General features: G+C 46.6%; 8 protein-coding genes across 8 annotated transcripts; 4 read left to right on the top strand and 4 right to left on the bottom strand.

Annotated features, from left to right (window-relative positions):
- The first annotated feature begins 3,778 nt into the window (after positions 1-3,778).
- F5147DRAFT_683842 (uncharacterized protein) lies at positions 3,779-4,488 on the top strand. The gene is made up of 2 exons (XM_041436574.1): positions 3,779-4,147; positions 4,205-4,488. Exon 1 carries the CDS (start codon positions 3,787-3,789, stop codon positions 4,024-4,026), a length of 240 nt encoding a protein of 79 aa, XP_041295462.1. The 5' UTR covers positions 3,779-3,786; the 3' UTR covers positions 4,027-4,147; positions 4,205-4,488.
- A 357-nt stretch (positions 4,489-4,845) lies between these two features.
- F5147DRAFT_572326 (GPCR fungal pheromone mating factor) lies at positions 4,846-5,988 on the top strand (the record flags this gene model as incomplete). Its single annotated transcript, XM_041431081.1, has 4 exons — positions 4,846-5,047; positions 5,102-5,281; positions 5,338-5,475; positions 5,537-5,988. 4 exons carry the CDS (start codon positions 4,846-4,848, stop codon positions 5,986-5,988), a joined length of 972 nt encoding a protein of 323 aa, XP_041295463.1.
- Positions 5,989-6,768: 780 nt separating this feature from the next.
- On the bottom strand, positions 6,769-7,935 carry F5147DRAFT_683844 (uncharacterized protein). The gene is made up of 4 exons (XM_041436575.1): positions 7,612-7,935; positions 7,311-7,562; positions 7,184-7,258; positions 6,769-7,133 (listed from the first exon to the last, which is right to left on the bottom strand). The coding sequence occupies exons 1-4, from the start codon at positions 7,895-7,897 to the stop codon at positions 7,039-7,041; spliced, it is 708 nt and encodes a 235-aa protein (XP_041295464.1). The 5' UTR covers positions 7,898-7,935; the 3' UTR covers positions 6,769-7,038.
- Positions 7,936-8,133: 198 nt separating this feature from the next.
- Positions 8,134-9,155, bottom strand: F5147DRAFT_771210 (uncharacterized protein; the record flags this gene model as incomplete). The annotated part of the gene is made up of 3 exons (XM_041441209.1): positions 8,134-8,676; positions 8,731-8,838; positions 8,892-9,155. 3 exons carry the CDS (start codon positions 9,153-9,155, stop codon positions 8,134-8,136), a joined length of 915 nt encoding a protein of 304 aa, XP_041295465.1.
- Positions 9,156-11,097: 1,942 nt separating this feature from the next.
- Positions 11,098-14,237, bottom strand: F5147DRAFT_609020 (common central domain of tyrosinase-domain-containing protein). The gene is made up of 16 exons (XM_041432400.1): positions 13,909-14,237; positions 13,844-13,853; positions 13,739-13,793; positions 13,575-13,678; positions 13,345-13,522; positions 13,192-13,289; positions 13,052-13,135; positions 12,896-12,998; positions 12,821-12,838; positions 12,751-12,765; positions 12,672-12,696; positions 12,591-12,617; positions 12,461-12,543; positions 12,275-12,410; positions 11,502-12,226; positions 11,098-11,449 (listed from the first exon to the last, which is right to left on the bottom strand). Exons 1-16 carry the CDS (start codon positions 14,222-14,224, stop codon positions 11,414-11,416), a joined length of 2,013 nt encoding a protein of 670 aa, XP_041295466.1. The 5' UTR covers positions 14,225-14,237; the 3' UTR covers positions 11,098-11,413.
- Positions 14,238-15,840: 1,603 nt separating this feature from the next.
- On the top strand, positions 15,841-16,981 carry F5147DRAFT_74081 (uncharacterized protein). The gene is made up of 5 exons (XM_041439466.1): positions 15,841-16,071; positions 16,255-16,350; positions 16,399-16,646; positions 16,734-16,846; positions 16,907-16,981. The coding sequence occupies exons 2-4, from the start codon at positions 16,255-16,257 to the stop codon at positions 16,810-16,812; spliced, it is 423 nt and encodes a 140-aa protein (XP_041295467.1). The 5' UTR covers positions 15,841-16,071; the 3' UTR covers positions 16,813-16,846; positions 16,907-16,981.
- A 657-nt stretch (positions 16,982-17,638) lies between these two features.
- Positions 17,639-18,830, bottom strand: F5147DRAFT_74064 (uncharacterized protein). Its single transcript, XM_041439459.1, has 3 exons — positions 18,546-18,830; positions 18,406-18,470; positions 17,639-18,353 (listed from the first exon to the last, which is right to left on the bottom strand). Exons 1-3 carry the CDS (start codon positions 18,636-18,638, stop codon positions 17,921-17,923), a joined length of 591 nt encoding a protein of 196 aa, XP_041295468.1. The 5' UTR covers positions 18,639-18,830; the 3' UTR covers positions 17,639-17,920.
- A 29-nt stretch (positions 18,831-18,859) lies between these two features.
- F5147DRAFT_683871 (uncharacterized protein) lies at positions 18,860-20,745 on the top strand. Its single transcript, XM_041436576.1, has 6 exons — positions 18,860-19,180; positions 19,251-19,457; positions 19,505-19,608; positions 19,659-19,869; positions 19,922-20,323; positions 20,371-20,745. The coding sequence occupies exons 1-6, from the start codon at positions 18,899-18,901 to the stop codon at positions 20,545-20,547; spliced, it is 1,383 nt and encodes a 460-aa protein (XP_041295469.1). The 5' UTR covers positions 18,860-18,898; the 3' UTR covers positions 20,548-20,745.
- Positions 20,746-21,158: the final 413 nt, after the last annotated feature.

A 21,158-nucleotide genomic window follows, 5' to 3' on the forward strand; every position in this document is an offset into this window, starting at 1 on the left:
GTAGATTGATTCATCGTGGTTTAACTCATTTGACCAAGTTGAATCAATTTGCAACACCGGTCAAATCTTATTCATGACTCAGCCTCCACGGCTTACACATGAGGCCCCTCTATCAAAACATATATACCTACTGATGAGCTAAGATTTCCCATTGTCATTCTTGCTTTTGCAAAGCACTATCTGCTCAACTGCGTTTTTAAGCTTCCCACCCACCATCCCATGGTCGAGCCTGACTCACCATCTGTCTCTCCCCAAGTCTCTTGGGCCTCTATTTCGAAGTCCTTGACTGTAACTGTCTGTACTTGTATTCTGTGCCGAGCGTGGAGCTGGGGGTCTCTGTATGCCCTAAACATGAGACCATTCCTAAGCATAGATTGATTCAGTTATCTAACATGATCATCCTTAGCAACTTTATTCATAAACACCTGTAATTATGCAAATGTCACAACTTTATGTAAACTTAGCAAATCTATGTAAATTATGTGAATTTGCCTCGGGAAGGTTTTCCTGATGAATACTACGTAATTAAACTAAAGAGCCTCTGAACTCAACTACACTACTGGAAGAATGAGCCCCCGAGGGTGGGAGCTCCAGCTGGCACTAGCTAGTTTAAAATTCAGCACTCGTAATTCGCACCCACGTGGGACAAAGTAGTAGGATCAATCAAACCACCGTATTCTGCGATCAAGCGGGACACAGTGAGTATCAATCAACCACAAAATAATAAAGCGGTGTTCAGGGTCTAGACTAAAGCACAGAATGATCAGAATTCGAATGATTAACGAACAAAGGTGGTGGTTGAGTAAACCAATGAACAAAAATAAAGGTCAAATAAATGTATCGACGACCAGAGTAGGGCCAGAAGAGGGTCTGGGAAAACCATCGGTCCTACTTGCTTATGAAATTACAAATGGCAAATCACCATCGCGTCGTGTGGAGACGAAATAAGGGTCCCACGCTGCAAGCTGACATGAGAGAAAAGCTCAATCAAAGAACGAACGATGGCGATGGAGAATGGGGTATATTGGCGACCACTGGAAGTATGGTCAAGAGACAGGTCTGGAAATCAATCAATCCTACTTGTTTGTGTAGTCACGAATGACTGCCCACCTGGCCCATCGCGTCATGTGCAAACGAATAAAGGGTCTCCCGCTTCAAGTGAGACAGGAGAAGGGCGTAAATAAACAACGAACATGACGAAGGTCAAATGGGGTATAATGGCGACCAGGGTGTGGTCAAGAGATGGATCTGTGAAAACAATCAATCCGGTTTGCTTGTGGAGTTGCGTACGGAAACTCACCCTACCCGTCGCGCCTTGCGCAAACGAAGAAAAAAGGTCTCGAGCTTCAAGCTGAGACGAAAAATTATAACTACGCATAGTCAGACCAGTTCAGGTGAAAGGTAACGGCTGCTTACCACTAAATAATTGTACAGAAACCACCCTGCGAAAAACTTCCCTGATAATATTCGGCGTCTACGAGTATGGGGTCGTTGTTAGCCACAGTGAAACTTGAGGTATCGCCGTCCAGGGATACAGTGTCAATAAAATCAGATATTGAGGCCAATATGTCCATGATGATAGTATGGTCAGGACTGTTGCGTACGCAAAACAAAGGTCTGAGGTTGGTTACGGTTACCGAGTCCACTGACCGGTAGAGCTTTCTTTTATGAGACCAGCCAGCTCCATTATCACCCTAAAGTGGCACAGCTGTATTGTCCATTGTTCTCGCGATGGGACTAAATCATCCACTAATTAGTGGACAAGAATCTGAACTGCCTGATTGGTGTTGTGAGATATTTGTACTCGTTGAGTGATGTGGGAACTTGAAAGACTTTCATTTTTCGGTTCAAACGTCTTGTAGCGGGTATGCAGAATGCAAATAATACTCCTGCTGTGTGGGTAGCCAGTGTGACCTTGAGGACTCAATAATTAAGACCTATTCTAAGTAAAGACCGAGTCCTGAAGCGTATTAAGTGCAGGGAGACAGTTTCGTACAGCCCCTGGAGGAGCGAAATGAAGCCAGCAATTTAGTTAAGATCGGTAACTGAACATTACTTCACAAGTGAAACATCAGATTGGTTGCAGGTGGGCTCCTTCAGCACAGAACAATATACAATTTGGAGTAACTTTGGAGTTACAAGCCTGGAGTCAAATCATAAATATTTAAATGGCGGACCTTTATTAGAGATTCTCACGCATGCATCTGCCCCCCAGTGTTAATATTAATGCATGCCGCTTTTTTGTTGCTTTTGTTCTTTTCCTTTGGGGAGTATATGCAACGAAGGATTACTGCAAGAGTCCTCAAGCGTTACAATCCACTATGTTAGAACCGTTAATAATCCCTGTGTTCGGTTTGTCCATCAAACGACTCATTTCTGCCATTTCTGCATCCTGATTGATTCACTGAATCACGATTCAAAAGTAGCCTTGTTTCTCCCACCTCCCTCGTCTGTCACGAAGTGCTCGTTCTTTGTCTGAGAATATATTGGTTCGTGAAGCTTTCAAGTTTCGTCTTCGCCTAGTCTCGAACCAAACCGTCTAGGATCACCTTGGGGGAATACGTCCGGTCCGTATCGAGTCACGGAGCGTTAGCGGCGTTGTTTTCAATCTGGATTAGACTTGCCAGAACGTCGAGGACGTCTCGTTTCCTGTCGAAAAACAGACTTTCTGAGAACGCCTGGCTCGAGACTAGTTTCACTCCGCCAATTTTCCCGCCACCTGAGGTCTTTCAGGCTTCGAGTAGTGGCCTTTGCTTGGCCTTCCTTCGTATGATGACATTTAAATAGTGCCAAACTCAGCCTCGTATGTCTCTGGTTGTCCCTTTGTCAGTCAGTTTTGTATGAATTATCCTCCCGAAGTGGCGCAGTATCGCATGCTTGCCTGCTAACTGACTCATTCAATACCAGTAAGTACTGTTCTCGCTCTATGCTATGTATGTGTTTTCGTTCATTAAAGTTGTTAGTGTTCTTTTGGATCCTTCCTGTCTGTTGGTGCGGGTTGCCTCCCGGTTTAAACATACCCTGAGAGTCGGGGACTTGGGCTGATGGAGTATTGGACTATTCGTCATTTGGTATGACGCGCGTGACCACTCGACGCTCAGCTTCAGTTGCCGTGTCTTCCATGAGGCAAATCCACCTGATCGAGGCAAAGCCCGTTCTATATACATTAGCACATTTGCGCAATGACTTAAACGGACTTGCAACGACAAAATGGATGTCAAGAGCTCGCTCCAGGTATCAATGCAGATTTTTGCTATTTCTAAGTGACGTGGCATAAGAATTAGCAACTTCTTCTGAACTGTACCAGATTGCATGATACCAGTTTCGTGTAGAATTGTTACCCGCATCGAAAACCGGACTTACTGGTTCTCGTCGTGGCGAGCATTCGGCTGGCCGAGGAACGAGACCAAGCCAATGTGCTCATCATGCTACAATTGGGTGATTCACACCGTTGCGATCCTCTTCACTAGTAGTACATCCCGTGCACATTAATTTTTCAGTTTTAGGCGCTATTCCTGGGGCACGAACAATCGAGCGGACAACAGCAGAATGCGCAGAGGTGTATCATGAATGTAGAGGTTCTGTCGCCGCATGAGGGCCCTACGATTATAACATAACGCGTCCACACATCACGGTCATGATATTAATGCGAGATGATTTCCTTCGGCAGGTGTCGACACGGTGTTGATTCGGCTCCGCTATCTGAATCTGATAGCCACTATCAAAATAACAATACTAAACCTTAATTTACATAAGCTTAATTAATAAGCTATGTTCTATTAAACAATGGCAAAACACAACTCCATTATAGTTTTATTCCTAAGGCCTTTAAAAGTCGCAACTACCAGTGCGCATGGTCATTTTATTCCAATTCCTTCGTCAGCTGATAACCTCTACAAGGCCTTGAACCCACCGTCATTGACTCCTAACTTCGCTCCTCAAACAACCCACTTGCTTTATTCATGCTATGGACACTTTTCTATCCATCGTCGAGCAATTTCATCTAATGACAAGTCTGGAGAATGACAATCATCCAGAAGATTATGACGGGCTACCCGTCGACCATGAAAGTTCCCAATTCTTAGCGGGTGGATTTTGTGTCATCGTTTGATGTCGATTATCGTCATGGCGTTGCCTATGCAACAATGCAAGTCTGCTGCTTTCGTTTGTTGCCTTCGTTCAACGCTGAAGAGCTTTATGGCAGTCATTAAACACCCAAAGCTACTTCACATTTCATCTATCGTTACCAAACCCCGGCTCATATGCTGTCCACTCTTTCGTCACCACTTTCGTTCTACTGTTGTATACGTAGTCCAGTTCTGATCCGTGTTGCACAATACCTTACTGCTGACCGTTGTATACTCTGTCCTCTTAACAATTTACTAGTACGTACGTCTGCGCCAATTCCAGCCTCTTTCATGTTCTTTGAGCAACTTTGTGTGAAGCTGTAGCTGCAATAGTACTATAAATCTTGTCTCGAGAAGCAACAATTGTCTTGCTGAACTACGATCGCATGTTCGAACATAATTTATGCTGGATGAGGCCTGCAGATTGAGGGTCATAACTGCCTGTACATGTATGCCCATTACATAATAATATTCAGTGGTCGCCCACATAGTACTGCCGCGGAGTTGATAAGTCATTGTTTATTACATAATAATATTCAGTGGGACAGTGGGGTCGCCCACACTGCCGCGGAGTTGATAAGTCATTGTCCATTATAACGTAAGCGATCCACAGTCCACGGTAGTTTTCCTTTGTCTTTAAAATCTTAAAACCAAAGGCCTTTTACAATGGAATCTCGCACCCCCCTGCCTATAATCCTCTTCAAAGATTCTGATTCGAATGCAATATCCGTCACTTCCTGCAGGCGCCTTCCTTGCCGCCGCTCTGGTCCTTGTTCCTTTGCCTTGGCATTGGCAGGCTCGTAACATCGGGACCCTGTCCATCATAGCATGGTTATTTATTGTGAACATTATCTATGCCATTAATACCATTGTATGGGATGCAAATGTCAACAACCCCGCTCCACTTTGGTGCGATATCAGTGAGCTGCAAAATTTACTGCTCATGCTGAGCCAACAAACTGACGTATATCTAGCCACCAAGCTCATTATCGGTGCAAACACCGCGCTGCCTTTGGCGACTATGTGTGTTTGTAAACATCTTGCACTCGTGTCGTCAAAACGTGTAGCACGCCTCGATCGCGATGATAAACGGCGTCGCATGATCTTCGACGCAGTGATATGCTTTGGAATTCCTTTGATTTTTATGGCCTTGCGTAAGTCTCTTGGTAGTATTTTTGCGCGATTAAACTCACAACTCATGGAACCACAGACTATATTGTGCAAGGTCACCGGTATGACATCGTTGAGAACTTTGGCTGCCAACCTGCAACATACTTTTCCACCGAAGGTATCATAATTGTTTTGTTGCCGCCCCTGGTTTTGGCAACGGCTACGCTTATGTACGCAGGTCAGTTTTTTTTGGCAGCGCATCGGTGTACAATGTTATTGATGTCAATTCCACTGTTCAGCTCTCGCGCTGTATAACTTTGCTTGTAGACGCATGGATTTTGCAGCACATTTACAGAATGCCAACTCAGTCCTCACAACACACCGTTATCTTCGCCTTATGGCCATGGCTGTTACAGAAATCGTGTGGGGGACTAGTTTGACGGCCTTCAACCTCTACAACAACATTCATGTGGGCTTGCGACCTTGGATCAGCTGGCAGAACGTCCACTCTGATTGGCTCCGCGTCGACCTCTTTGCGTTCATTGAACTGTCGCCTTCGTTCATTAGAAGCATGTTCTTGTTGTGGTGGGCGATGCCTGCCAGTGCATACATATTCTTTTTGTTCTTTGGCTTCAGCGAGGATGCGAGGAAGGAGTACGGCAAGATCATCAAAGCTTTCCGAAAACATGTCCTAAGACAGTCGAACAAGGATGTTAGCTTTCATGGATCAAATCTGCCAAGCGCCAGGTAGGTTCTCATATCATGCTCAGAATCTCATTTGCTAACATCTGTTCCAGGCATCGTGGTCCAAAAATTGCACCTATTCCCTTGGTGCCTCTTGCCGACAACGGGATGTCACGCTCTACCACAATTCCGTCTAGACCCTACAAGGTCACTTTCCCGAATGCATCTTATATTCCTCCCTCCAAATACACTCCCGACATTGAAGCTGGCTGGCCTTTCGGAAATACCTGACTGTCTCATACCCTTGGAACGCTCATCCCATCGCAGTCATCTCAGCAGCCCTCATTCACGTGCCTTGACTACATCAACCATTGTTGGGGCTGGTCCTAAGCCTTCATATCCTTATGTCAGGCCTTGGAGCCCGCCAATTATGTTGCCTCTTCGCAGTGATAGATCAGCGTCACGAGCGCTTGGGCGCTGACGTTATAGATCAACCCGAGCCTACTGGTCACAAGAGGATATTCTCGTCTGTGTCTTCATGTAACCCTTTTGTCACGCTCCTTAACATTCTATTTCGCATTCATGTACATATTTCATATAATCACACTGTCCTTACATATTTCATAGCTCGTTACATAATTTCGCACTGTCCTTACATATTTCATAGCTCGTTACATCATCGCACTGTCCTTACATATGTAGAACATCAAATTACTACCAGTACCCCTGGACGTTTAACATCCATGTCTCGCACGCTCACTGCTCACCCAATTGAATATCGAACATTCATACTTCCTATTATTTCTACCTGATGAGTCTTCGGTGGTCAGAACGTTGATGGTCAGGATTGGTGTACACTCGCTATGAATTTTCAAGATCACAAGACAAATATTTTGAGATGGGATGGACGCCAACCCACCACTGGCTAATAAACTACAAAGATACGCCAGCATTGAGAACTATCACCTTTCGCCAATCTTCGTGGACCCTGCATAATATTTGGCTGAGAGCCATAGAGAGGGATGACGATCTTCCTATGTTGTGATAGTTGGTCGCAGTAAAAAAGGCGCCTTGAGGCACATTCCCCAAAGTAATGCGTTTTTGGAGTGTAAGATCATCAGCCAAGCAACTCATCAAGAAAATTTTCCATTTCCACTTTGGGTGCCTTTGGTGCATCGGTGGGAAGGGCTGGTGCCTCAGCGTAGTTGTCATCTGGCCGGAGTGTCGATGAATTTCAGTGCAGTGTGACGAGAAGACCCTACCTTGTTTTCTATCACGTGCAAATGGAGGTTTTGCTTTGAGCTTCTCCGACTTTGCACGGAATCGTGTTCTCAGATCTATGGACTATAATCAATTTTCTACACACCGGCTATCGTTGATTGAAGTCACCTCGACTTGCATCTGCAGCGGCCTTTTCACGATTCATTTCTTCAAGTTCTGAATCCCATTCAATGACCTGTACGCGTCCCTTCTGAGACGTTGGAGGTGGGATACGATGAGATGAGATATGTGCGAGTTCATGGTCGATATCATCATCATCGACTTGAGGCACCGCAACCACAGTCGTCTCCGACACGTCCGATAACCGTTGTCTCGCAAGAAATGACGATAGGTCTACTTCCGGCTCACAAATCTCCTCTCCTACACAGTGTTAAACATAAGCTCAACACATCATTCACTGATCACTAACCGTCAGAATCCAACTCAGGCTCGAGCTCTACATAACGATCGGCATTGGATCCAACTTGCCGCCGTGAGTACTTCTTTTGAAACTCTTTCGCCTCTTCCGAATCAGGGTCTAGATCGACCACTTCTTCGCCTTCCAGCACTAGGCGCTGGTGGAATTCTGCTGGACGGCCACCTCGACCACGGCCTCGTGCGCGGAGGTACTTTCCTAGCCCACCACGGGACTTTCCACGACCCCTGCCGCGAGCGCGCGATGCTTCGGAGGTTGATGGGGAATTTGTTTCTGACATGTTACACGGGTAGACTGATATGGGCTGTCATCATACAGGTAAGTACACTACGGTAACTAAATAGAAATCTATGTATCGAATAAGGAAGGCAGCACCTTGTGATTTCAATAGGTACAAACAAACAACTGGCAACCGACCGGGCATAACAAGTATTGATTTACACAATAATACATAGCAATAGGAAGGTGCTAAGCGCTAGATAATAGACTTCTCGATCCCCTGAATACAGATGGCAGCTACTCTTCATCCAGACAAACGCCACTAAAGAAACAATAGATGCCCCAAATATAAATGCACATGTAAATGGTAAGTCCAATGCATAGCGAAATCAGCATATCAGTGACATCGCATGCAGTCTGCTCATGCCAACTGAGAGTTACGGGTGTGGGCTCTGGAACGGAAAGTCGTGGGGGTGTCATCAGAATGACTGAAGGTTCCTGAACTGGTCGCTCAGTAATCTCCCGGCTAGGCCAGCGTAACGTCATCGGATGGTCGTAGACGACCTTCCTACACCCTTCCATGTCTTGTCGTAATTTTCTCTCTGCTTGCTTAGCCAAGCAGAAGCTTAAATAATCTTGCGGATCCATCTTCGTGCAGCCAAATTCAGTGAGCTCCCAGGAAGGAGAGCGAGACTTTTCAAGTTCCATCTGCTCGAGATGTTCGCGCTCTAGAAGATCCTCCATGTCCCTGAAGAAGCCAGGGTAGGATGTGAGGCAGTCTTCATATACGGAATGGTCGTCATCATCATCCGAAAGAAACTCTCTGAAGGGGTCGGTATTCTGGAAGCAGTGACGTCAATTGATGTAAGAAACAATGTCGAATAGTACACAAACATTTATGATAAGACAGGATCGCAATGCCCCCTTTGGAGTGGGAGACCTGTGAGGTTTGATTCGGCGCCTGGTGCGGAAGTACGTCGGCGACTCATCGAAACGGACCAGCTGTGCAGAACGAATTAGAAAACTATCAGTTATAATACAAGAGTAATAATCACTTTTGGACTAGTCAACTTCTCCTGGATCGGAGACCCGACAAGTGTCTCAGACGGTGAGGTAAGATCTTCGGTGAGATGTGTTTCGCCATCACAGGACTTGTTCTTTCGTGAGGGACGAAGCAATCGTCTCCACGAAACCGCAGAAATTCTCGAAGATTGAAATACTAGTGCCACGGAGCGCCATGGAGTTGTATTTTTAACCTTTGGAATAGTAATTCTAAGCACGGGGCGGGAGGACGCTTTCGGGGATGAAAAGGGCTTCATGGTGACACCAAAAACTCCAAGATAAACTCGACCGCTGGAAAGTGAGCTGTGCGCAAGCGGAATATGGATCAGTGATCAAGTAGAGGCGACAAGAGCGACGAGGGTTGTGTAATAGATAGAAACCCCTCTGCTGGGGATGCAGATGGAGAGATATACGAGGCAAGTCGAGCAGGTAGAAGTTGGGCGGATGAAAAATGCACGCATATTGAAGCCTCTCCATTTATTCTGTGATCTCCACTCACTGCAGCTGTGGACAAATCTCTGTGGACACAATTCTTCTGCATTGTGTATAGATTTAAGACTCCGGCCTCGTCCGGCTGAGAGTGTATGCGAATCAAGCGTCGTCTAGGACATCAAATGTGATGTTGTGGAATGTGGACGAACAAGCGAATCACATCGGGGTTTGCCTGAAGCACGTTTTTGATGGAGACAAAGCAAGAAGCACTTTCCGACTTCCGAGTGGCACTAGAGTGTTTGTCGAGATGCTGCAATGCAGACTTTCTGCTAACGACAGGCGTCTCAGTTGCAATTGAACAACTATACATACGATTTGGTAGGTCTGCATATTTTGGCGCCATCGAATCTCGATCGTGTAATACACTCGATTCCTGGAATGATTGTCTTTCTTCTATGTGGTTTGACTATACAAGTAAGCTTTCCGTGTACACGGAGGTGTACAACATTGAAGGACGAGATGCATCATGCATTCACTTAGCCAAAGATGTTGCCAGTGGGGGATGTCCACCCCGAGTAATTTATGTGTGACGCGTGACAGAAATCATTTGGACTCGGAATCCTGGCTGCTGAAGAGGGCATCTCCGGACAACGTCTGGAACACAGGCCCATAATCGGTCGGCAGATTCGGCACCTCCAAGCGGAGTATGAATGTTGCTGCTGTTCTGTCTGCAACAGCGCCAAGGACTTACCTCCATAGATGTTGGGAGCCTTTTTGCTGCCATGCAGCGACACAACGAGCCCGCCTTTCCTGATGTACTGCACCCTCAATAACTGACTTTCTCTTTGACGTGGTGGCAAGGAGATGGGCGGGCAAGGAGAAGCCAACGGGATGTTACTAGGCGACAGCGGCGGGCGCTTGGGCGGGATCGATTGACATGGCCGTTGAAACAGTGAGCGTGGTTTAAACACAGCCATTGGCTGCCATCGTGTCCCACACTTTAGCTTGTACTTTTGGCCCAGATGGCCACTGACATTCTGCTGCTGGAGGTGTCGCAACAAACTATCGCAAACAGATCCTTAATTAGAGGTTCTCGAAAGTACTGCGTGCATTAACAACTTGAACGTTAATCAGAGAGACCCTTTCCCCCTTTCCTATTCAGGTCTGGTGGCACGAGTGCAGTAGAGGTAACAACTAGGCTCGCCTCGCTTTCCCTCAATACATCGGTATCTATCAAGTGTTGTACCCTCTCTCTATTCTCGTGAAAAGCTCATGTATTCAGAATTTACAATGAGGAAGCAATGGTATGTATATAACGGCCTGTTGTAACCTGTTGGAGTAAGATGCTGATATATGGCGCTACGGTGAACGCAATCGACTTGTCACAGCCAGGTGAAATCGAACGCAATACGGAATACGCATTCAGACCAACGCCATCCTCTACTCTACTCGTAGATGGGGAAAACACCAAGGCTTCATAGCAGACTTCTTACGGTAAGTAACGCCGATGCGGCTATCTGCGAGCAAACTAATGAATGTTAGGACGTTAAGCTTGCATCTCGTCACCTCAAGTCTACACTGAATAACTGAGTAATCAACCGACCCGCTGCACGAACCAATGACAAGCCGACAACGTCGGTGAAGAATCGGCTCCGCTACATTCTAGAATGATGTTGGCCCTCTCGCAACATTTTTTGTTATATCAACGACTGCTGACATAGACAAAACTGTCGAAGGGACAAGTTGACACGTGTTGATAGGGTTGGAGAGGAAGTCCGACAACCCCTGGACTTTCAGTGAGTGACCGCAGCTGTCTCTTACCATTCTACCCTTGCGTTTCCTTTCTGTGCTCTATGTATTAGCCATTCCTTGGATCTTCCTATCCTTTGACCTGCCTCCTACACTTTCTTCGACATGCGTCAGAATTTGACATCCCCGTCCAAGACCAAATCAAGGGAAGAACCCTAATAAATAATCGAAAGCATACTACGTATTGTACACGGATAAACTACTTCGACATTGTGGTGAATTTGGCCAATTGAATCCAAGTATTTCACAAGTTAACTCAGCCAAGCGCGTTGTATCACTCTGAATCTTTGTGAGTCGCCAGCCATCCACCCTGCCAAAAGTCATATTCAGCGAATTGCCAGAATAAAGAAAAACAAGCTCACGTTAAAGATGCTGTTATGGTGCTGCCAGTCACATAGGTAGACAGGACGATTCTTGTCCTCTACGTGCTCAGCAACAGCAGCCGACACCAGAGAAATTTCCACGGGTGTGACTCTACGAGAAGCGGCACGGTGTTGTGGTACCTGTGTCACCTCTAGCCCTCCCTCAGCCCCAGCAAGCTCTGAGCCAGTAGCATCCACAAGCCTTCCAACGAACTCGCCCTTGATGTGAGCGAGAGTCTGGTCGAACGAAACCCCTGAGTCTCCGCCTCCGTTGGATCTGATGATACTGTCGATCAATTCGGGAGGAATGGGAATCAGCCCGCGAACTATGGATCCTGCCTCACGGCGTATAGCACATGCTTTACAAGGAGAATGATCTGGCCTTGCAAAGACTGTAATGGTACCTACGAGCTGCGGACTCGAATGAGCATTCCCTTTATGGTGAAGCTGGAATGAGTAGGAGCGGTTGTATGCATGCTCCAGAAGTTTCACATGCACACCAAATGTGCGGTAGTGAGGAATAACGGTATGATCACTTGGCACGGCAGGATCTTCCTTGTTTGGAACAGGTAAGTGTTTCCAAGCCTGCGAGGTCACCTGTTTCGCCTTGGTTTGCGGATCAAAATCATAGTAAGCTTGCACCCTTTTGCGCGCCTCGGCACGCTCTTGGGATGACATGGCTGCTTGATCCACCTTAATTCCCTCAAACTCGGGAAACGAGTAATCTATTTAACGTAAACTTGTGTCATCCAATAGATAAGATCACTACGCACACTTGGGGTAGCTTTGTTCGTGCAAAAATCGGGTCTGAGAAGAGGTCCAGTAGTCTCTTTGTTGCGTTCGGAATGGTTGGAGCGCCCCGTCTGGAAGGAGTTGTTCGTTGTAAACTTGCGCGTACGTGCCACGTGCCTTAACGACAATTATTGAGTATCTGTGCGAGAACATCGTCCAACCCATACCTGTGTCCAAGGGTATTGCTCCCCATCCTGTTCATACCCGCTTCCCATCCAATATTCGGTGTAGCACCACTCCCACAGAGCGACTTAAAAAAATTCAATAACAAGATAACACCCTTGAACGAAATCATACATAGTCTGTCCACATTCGAATGGTGAACTGAAGGAAACCACGTAAGTAATGCAGACGGGTAATTTGCACCTATTCACGTACGGAAAAAGATAGGATCAAAACCGGCCTATGTGAAGATGAGCGCCAAAATCATCGCAGAGGGTCAAAAGGAATTACTCACGTAGTCTGGGTAACTCTGCAAATTTGGTTAATATAGATCAACAAGCTTCATTCGCACGCAAGCAACTAACCATTTGTCCATTCCCGCCCTAACTCATCGCTGGAGTAAGCATACTTTAAAGTTGGAACAAATGTATTCCACCTACAAGTAATATATGAACAGTGTCGTGCACGCCTTCAAGCGACCCACGGTTGACGAAGTCTATATCTCTCTTTGATTCCGCGGTATGATTAGAGAAGTCATCCCAGCTTTCAGCATATTTGTCAATACATTCATGATACAGGCAGAAACTAAAACGTACGCTATCGCAGAATTTTCATCATCATTGAACGTGAAGAGTTGAGCGACTCTGCGTCTTAGATCGTTTGCCCCGGCTTTGAATGTCCTTACAAATACAAAATCAGCACCAGTTTCGCGCAACATGTCCCCGTAGATTCTCACTTCTGCAACAAGTCTGTATGACTGCCTTCAGGGTCCGGGGTGCTAGAAGCGTAGCGGTATGTCCTCTGCCACTTGGAGAAATACGCCACTTGTCCTGTCTACAGACTACATTTGAGCAAGTTCAGTGATCTGGAAAGGAGAAGGTGACATTACCGAGTCATCTTTCTCATCGCTAAAGTCGGATGGGACTCCACCGACATACGAGAAATATGAGAGTGGATTATTGACGATTTGTTTTTGACCACCAACAGCCATAATTTCGACTTTTTCTTCGTACAGAACAGGAGGAAGGCCATTCTCGGGCACATCCTTACCGGCCCAGTCCCAGTATCTGCGCATAATATAAATGGCTGTATCAGTGTCGGGAATGATTTATCACGCACGGAAAACGTAGTTCCTTTGCAGCTTTGATCCACACTCCACTTTCATCCGGGTTATTAGCTTCAATGTCTTGGGCCAATTTTTCAGCAATGTTTCCGATCGATTGCTGGAACCCAATAGAACTGAATTGAATAGCGCGTCAGGTATGATCGTGCATTAAACATACCTCAATAAGCATAACATATGGGCGGTGCCAGGTGGGAAACACAACAGCGCCATGGCTGAAGAAAGGTTTCAAATCAACAGAGCGAGAGGAGGTATATCAACTTACTTGCAATAACCTGTCACACAATATTGTCAGGCTATAGAGAACAACAGCGGAAACGATGGCCATACCTCCAAATCTGGAAGGGACGGGATTGGTATCTTTCTTGTCATTGGCGCTATAGTCGGCTGAGATATCCTTGTTGCGGTCACCAGCCCATTCAACATAGGGCTTGCCGTGAATTGACGCAATTTCCATGAAGGTGGCTGCAGGCTCTTCTACAACTTGGGGAGCATCGGAACGCTGCTGGATTGCACTGAAAGCAAGGATGAACAATGCAAATTGATAGGGATGGTCCTTCTCCAGCGTCTGGATAGGCAAGCGATCAAATATGCCTCCAGTGCCCTTGCGGCCGATCACGGGATAGTGGTATTCAACGGAGCTCATTGTTGGAGTGGGTCAGAGAGCGGTAACAAATCGGGTTTGACCAGCTGCATTTATATACACACAACAGGCGCGCAGAAAAAGCCGCCTTGCGCGGAGCCGATCGGCGACTCTCATAGGTGACTGATTAGCACAGATAGATGATGTGGTAATTGATAGAGAATGGGGTAGAAAACACTGGTCGGATCTGCTGCGCAGCGCCCATAAAATCGAATTTGAATAGCATGTGGATTGAACGGATGATCTAATCTATATGGAGGACAATGGATGTCGCGGCTCATAAACCCTTCCGACCCAAAAACCTGCGTAATAGTCACACGATGAAATACAGGAACGAAGGTCTCCTACTTACTAGGGCAGTCTGCATACTGTAGACCAAAAGTGTGTGACACCTGCATGACATCAAGACAATGATGTGATGGCCTTGATCTTGGCCATAACGTCAGAAGGGCATTAGATGCCGTGGTGGACGCTGTCCCTCAACAGTCCAGCTGCCATCATGCCGGCGATGTCTCATCCACGTAAGTCTGTCCGCATACCCCTAGTACTGGTTAGTGTGCAAATAAACGCAAGCTCGAAACACACGATAGAATATCAGATCATACTTGAACGAACTAATTTCGAAAGATAAAGAAAGTTCCTTTCAATCAGCGATGTCATCGGTATTAAATGTTTCCCGGAAGGCAGATGACTGAACGCCGTCTGTCGACGGTAGAACATTGTTTGTAATCAAATAGCCAAAGTAACATAACAGGACCTTGAACAAAAACAGTGATCGAGGGCAAGGCTTGGCCGACCCAAACAGGAGTCGACGATAGCGGTGGGCTCCCCTTCAGGGTTGAGAACGTGCTGATTATTCAAGAGACCGGACGGCCCAGAGCCGTCGGTCCATCAGTGAACTGGTGAGGAACCAGCCAGGCCAGGCTTCGATAGGTTTCAGGTGATGACTGTCCAGGAACGCAAGCACTGTGGACATGCAGATACCACCCTTGCTTATAAAACAAAGTCAAGTACCACACGCCTGAAGAATATCGAACACGAATGATCAGTGAAGCGAGGTTCCGCATATTGCTGCAAGAACCTCACCAGGATAATTCATCAGCCAAGTGAAGACAGACTACAGATTGCACCGGCACATGAATGATACTCGGGTCCCGTGGAGATGTTGCAATAGATGAATCAGGTTGATCACACAAACGTACGCGGCGCTTCGGGGGCCATGGTGCTTGTAAGTCTCAAGTCGAAGAATGATGAATCATGTTGATTGCGCTGCACATGCTAACTATCAGTGGGCATTCTCAGATACTACATGTGCATAGTGAGAATTTCGCCAGCTCATCGGGGAAAGAAAATGGTAGCTTACTGCAAGTGGGGCGTTTTCCGGACCCAACTATCTGCAAAACGGAACAATCGATATTATAGTATGAAGAGGATGATCTCTCTTATCAGTAGGTTTATCGATATCATGAGACGAAGGAGGGTGGTCGTTTCTTCTAATAAAGATGCATTCAATGGACGGTGAACGGAAACGTCCGCGGGTTATGTCAGTTTTGCTCACGACTCGCCGCCACCAGGCTGGAAATATGTACGAAATTCAGACAAATCCAGCATCTTCTTAGTTCTAGGACACGCTGTCGACAATGGCAACGAGCGAATTAGCATTAGGAGCACGTTTTCAATGGGGACAAAGCAAGGGGCGCTTTCCGACTCGAACTTCCGAGTGGTACTAGTAGAGTGCTTGCCGATTCCCGAAATACTGCGGCAATATGCAAACTTTCAAGTTGTTAACGACAAGTCACGGTGTCTGAAATTGAACCACTTGGCAGTGTTCACTGTTTACATACAACTCGGTAAGTCTACATATTTCGGCGCTGTCGATATCGCGTAGTGCGCTCGATTCCCGCTTTACACAATAGAAGGAATGAATGTCTGCCTTTTCCGTGGTTTGGCTACGCAGGTATGTAAACCTCCCGCATACTACACGGAGATGTATAATATTAAAGGACGAGGCGCATCTACTTACATAACCAAAGATGGCCCTTGGCCTGCTTCATTGGGTGGGTGTGTTTCACCCCGAGTCATTTATGCGACAGGCATGGCTGCTGAAGCTTCTCAACTGGAAGGCGAAGGTGCGATATTAATAAACCATCGTTGAGATTCTGGGCTAATTACACAAGGGAGTGTTCCAAGAAGCGAACAACCTACGTCATTATCAGTCAACTCACAATAAAATGATGAACGAAAAGGATTACGACGAGCCTGAGAAAGCAGAAAGACTCTTCCCAACTCCGTCTCCTCCACCGACGGTACTTTGTTCACAGAGGTGGCCAGGATGCAACCTCGAATCATTGACTGCGGTGCGGCACGCATTGTTCGACAACCACACTCGATATCACATCTTCAGGAATTACATTAAGTTTCACAAGTGAGCAATGGAAAAACTACACTATGCGATGATTCGCGGGATATCCTAGCCACATTACTCATCGAGCGCTTGCGATATACACGTTAGGAGAGAGCGGCCCCGTAATTCAAGCATTGTACAAGCGCATGATTCAGAGATGCCTTTGTATCACCCCACTCAATCATAGCGCAAAATTTTGTTGACCATCTCGCTGATGAAAAGTGAGCAAGTACTTGCCCCACATTCCCTGACCTTCATGTTCTTATATTCGGAATCGACAGCTACTACGAAGCATATATCACTTTCTTCGCTAAGGCCATCGAAGAGAAGGGCGCCTCTGCAACTTTGGATGAATCATTTCTTCCGAGAAGTATAACTTCCAGCCTGGAAGAGACGCGAAAAGCCAGCCGGAGATGTTGTGCCGATTCGTAGATGCAGTCATGCATCCATTGATTTATTGTGGACATGGCGTCGAATTTGGTTTATAGAGCGCACTTGCTGAGGGTAAGTCACACGTTGGTGCAAAGCACAAGCCCTACTTCTCCGCACATACCTTTCAAGTGTTGTTGCTTGGTTCGTGGCACGCAGCCGACCCCCCTCCTGAATTTCGAGTCCTTCTTTGAGTCGACACCCACGATACCGAACCCCCCAACAGCCTCGCTGTCCCATCAGTGGAAGGTATTCCAACAGAGACATCTAACTCATTACTTCCTCTCGTTCAATCATCCATGATGCATCCCAGTGAGCATCACCCCAAGATCCAATGAGCTTTCGCACACTTTTCCACCATCTACGGGATCCGGCCGAGGATATTTGCTCAAACTGAACTAGATGGGACAGGGAAACTTGACGGCTCGTTGTTCGTGCGAGCAGCGGCGTTGACTGCAGATTATGTGGGATGGGCTAGAGAAGGGGAAGAGGCGAGAATTTGGAGTTTCGAAGGGTTCTATGTGTAAGTGGTGAGAGAGATCGGAGCACCGTGACTGTTGGTTTGAAACAAGGGTGGGGGTTAGCTCAAGCTGAATCTAACTGGCACTCCTTCAAGCATCAGGTGTAATAATATGGCCAAGGTTCAGAACAGAAGAAGTCAGTGATGTATTACAACCCGCAGAATCGTGTTAGAGAAACCGGAAAGGGCATCTGGTAGTTAAGTATAGCTAAAGCTAAAGTACAGAGTCTGTGCGGCACTGTAACGATTACAAATCATAACATTAGCCAGGTGCCTGTGGATATTCATGGTGCAACACGAAATCATTCCCATCAGAGCGACCACCAGTCCTTACAGAAACCAAGGATTAATCTTCTACAGCAGGAATGGCTCCAGTGCTTTCCACAACTGCGTCGTCGGGTGGGTGACTGACAGCGGGTGGTGTACATTCTTGAACGGGAGGCACTGATCCACCGAACTCGTACTTGGGAGGGCGATCATATATATTGTAGGCAGGAAGTATATCTTTCCCATCCCAATCTGGATCATCAGGCCCTCCAGTTCTGCGCCCAGCAGAATCAATATCCGCAGCATTGACTCTACGATCGGGGCGGATTCTGCGATCGGGGCGATGAGCCGATGGGAGAGGAGTAAGATGGTGGTGCATCCGACGAGAGGGCTGATATGAAGAACTGAATGTATAGTCTTCTCCAGGAGCTTGAGAGTTGTCGTAAAAATTTGATGTCTTGATAGAGAAGAATTCTGTGAGAGGTCGGTTTCTCCTTCGCAAGACACATATCCTTGACAAAGATTAGTAAATATCTTGTATGCGCTTCACGTGAAATCCCGCACCTTGCTGCCACCAAGAGCATCAATGCAGTGACAGCAATGATAAAGTAGAGGTGTTGAAGAATGGACTATAGAAACAAATTTCGAAGATTCACATGATGGTCAGCGGCTCGTCGGAAAGTGATAAGTTGATGATAGCTGACCTTGTTACTCAGATTCTCAGTGGAGCCCTCGGTTGCTAAAAGTTCCGAGCGACCCATGAGCGCCATGGAAGCACTCAAGGGGATAAAAGTCATTTGGAGAGGCTGCTAGTCGACTTCACACTCGGTTGCGCAGCATTTTCCTACAATCACTAACTGCTGCATGTGCCATGTGAACGACGTTTATTTTGGTCGGTGACTGGTGACCAGAGTTAAGTCTAACTTAGTCCTAGTGTAGCAGCACACGCCACAGAAACCAAAGCTACCACAATATAATATGCCACGCACGTGAGTGCTTCTACCGGCAATGGGAAACTCAACGAAGTCTAATAGGCAGGAACAATAAATTGACTTGGATGAGCTCGTCGTTGCCGCTCATGTCGACCTCCAGGGCCAGCCCGGTCATTACAATGGCTGGCTCGCGTTTCTTCCCAAAATCCTTCACATCCTCTCAAACTTTTACCACTCAGAAAGGTTCAGGGGATCCAACTCGGGCGTCTGTAGTTCACCTCTTGGCTAGGGCTCATTCTCTTCCATGTTCGGCAGCTTTTCAGGCATTCATGCAGCTCGTGCAGCCTACTGCAAGGTTTCAGTTAGCTCTTGATCTGCTACTGCCCCTCCTTACTTCATCCGCTGATGTCAGTTGAGTTCTGTTGACAGTAATTAAGGTTCTCACTGACCTCTAACTATTCTGCTGCGATGTGGCAGCTCGCACAACGCATCCCGGTTTCATTTATTCTTTATTCCATGTATGCTCCTTATCCGATTTCTCTCAATCCCTTCAAGTCTGTCTTGTACGCTACATTCGTTAAGGAGAGAGAACTCGCCATAGAAATTTCAACCGAGGGCGGGTTCAGCGAGAGGGAGCAATTGGTTTGGGTTCTCTGGAAGATCCTGAAGGGGGATGGTAATGATGTAAATCCGATATTGTCCTACCTTTTATTTCTCTCACAGTCGCCCAGATTGGTCCCTATTCTCCTAGTACCTTGACAAAATCACCCCTGCCTCCGGAGTTGAGGGCTTCATGTCTGTTTTTGGGTGAAGAAACTTTCTTGGAGAATGACCCGTAAGCAGTAACTTCACTCCTGTCGATCTTTCTATACCCTAATTCGTCAGTGACCATTCTGTTGCCAAATCCACGATCACGGCAGGAGAACCGAAGCAATTTGCCGAGCAAGGTGCTTCCAAGAATTTGCTACCATCACTCCCGCCGGCCACGGAGACCAAGATTACACGAGAAGCAGATCGAGAGAATGAACGCATCGCCCAAGCAATGAAACTTGTACTCGCAGCTCGTGATCGAGCACTCACACTCACAGAACAACGGGTAAGTATTGTGAATGAATGAATTTGATATCCGCTGTGACGATTCATTGCAGACCTTGACGCCTTTAATACCCCGCCTGACCTCTCCCACGATGATAACTTCCGTGGACCTACCCCCCATTGTCTCGTATAATCCTAACATAGCTTACCAGATTGTCATCGCTTTACTGATGGCACTTCCTAATAACCTTGCACAAGATATCTCTGTATATTTGGACGCCCTGACAATACTCCCCCCAACGCTCCCATCATTTGACCTCCTTGGCCGTCTCCTTCGTGATACATCGACTATTCCAGATTATTCAACTGGTGGTAAAACTACGATAGCGGACATCGTACGCTCTGAAGTGCTGGGACGCTTTATTCATGAAAGCATCAAGTGGCTTGATAATGCTGAGAGAGACGAACGCGAGGGGCTCGTCAGTGATGACCGATTTGCGAAGGGAGTTCAAAATGTTGGTTTCACGTTATCTTCGAAGCACATCACCTTACTTTTTTGCAGCTTTGTCGTTTCTATTCCTCTTTGCTCAAGCTCTCGATCGTGGACGCCGCTTCCGATACAGACTCAGCTGAAATGTCGCACTTCACCTTGCGCCACTCACGCTTCGAAGAAGCAAACGCTCTGTATTGTATCCTTGCATCAGGTAGATTTGACCCTTTCTACACCGCTATGATATAGCAATTTTTGTTTTATCCTACGCATGTTTTCATCTCGTTCCATGGTCGCACGTCATTACTTACCATATGCCTTTACAATTAGCTATATGTCCTGCACTCATATGATCCCGGTTCATGCCATGACTCATTTAGCTGTTTGCATAGTGTCGTAATCCAGATGCAGGTATGTTTAGGGAAGATGAAATCCAACGGTTTAAAGCTCAACCTGATCTGAAGATAAAGTACTTCGTGCAAATTGAGCAGTCTTCAAAGCTTCAATACTGCAATGTGCTTTTCATTTAACAGGCGTACGCTTGAAATAAGGATGAAGCTTGTATACTCAGGGTCAATCTGGTGATACTTGTCACAAGATTTAATGTTATATCCCATAATAGCTCGACTATCCAAGTTTATGAGCCAGCTGCGCAAGCCTGCGTAAATCAGTCGAGAACATCGTATGGTACCATGATGTTCTCAAATAGTACCTTGAACTGATCCAGAACTTCGGATATTATCTGCTATCCTAGTACGTTGTGACACATAAGGATGTATTCAAGGATGAGAAAGTTAAAACCGGCGAACCAAGTGAGGGTCAGGTGATAGGGTTGCTTGCGATCGAGCCTGAAGCCAAGG

Source organism: Suillus discolor, assembly GCF_016758755.1.
Source record: "Suillus discolor strain FC423 chromosome Unknown F5147scaffold_14, whole genome shotgun sequence".
NCBI lineage: Eukaryota > Fungi > Basidiomycota > Agaricomycetes > Boletales > Suillaceae > Suillus > Suillus discolor.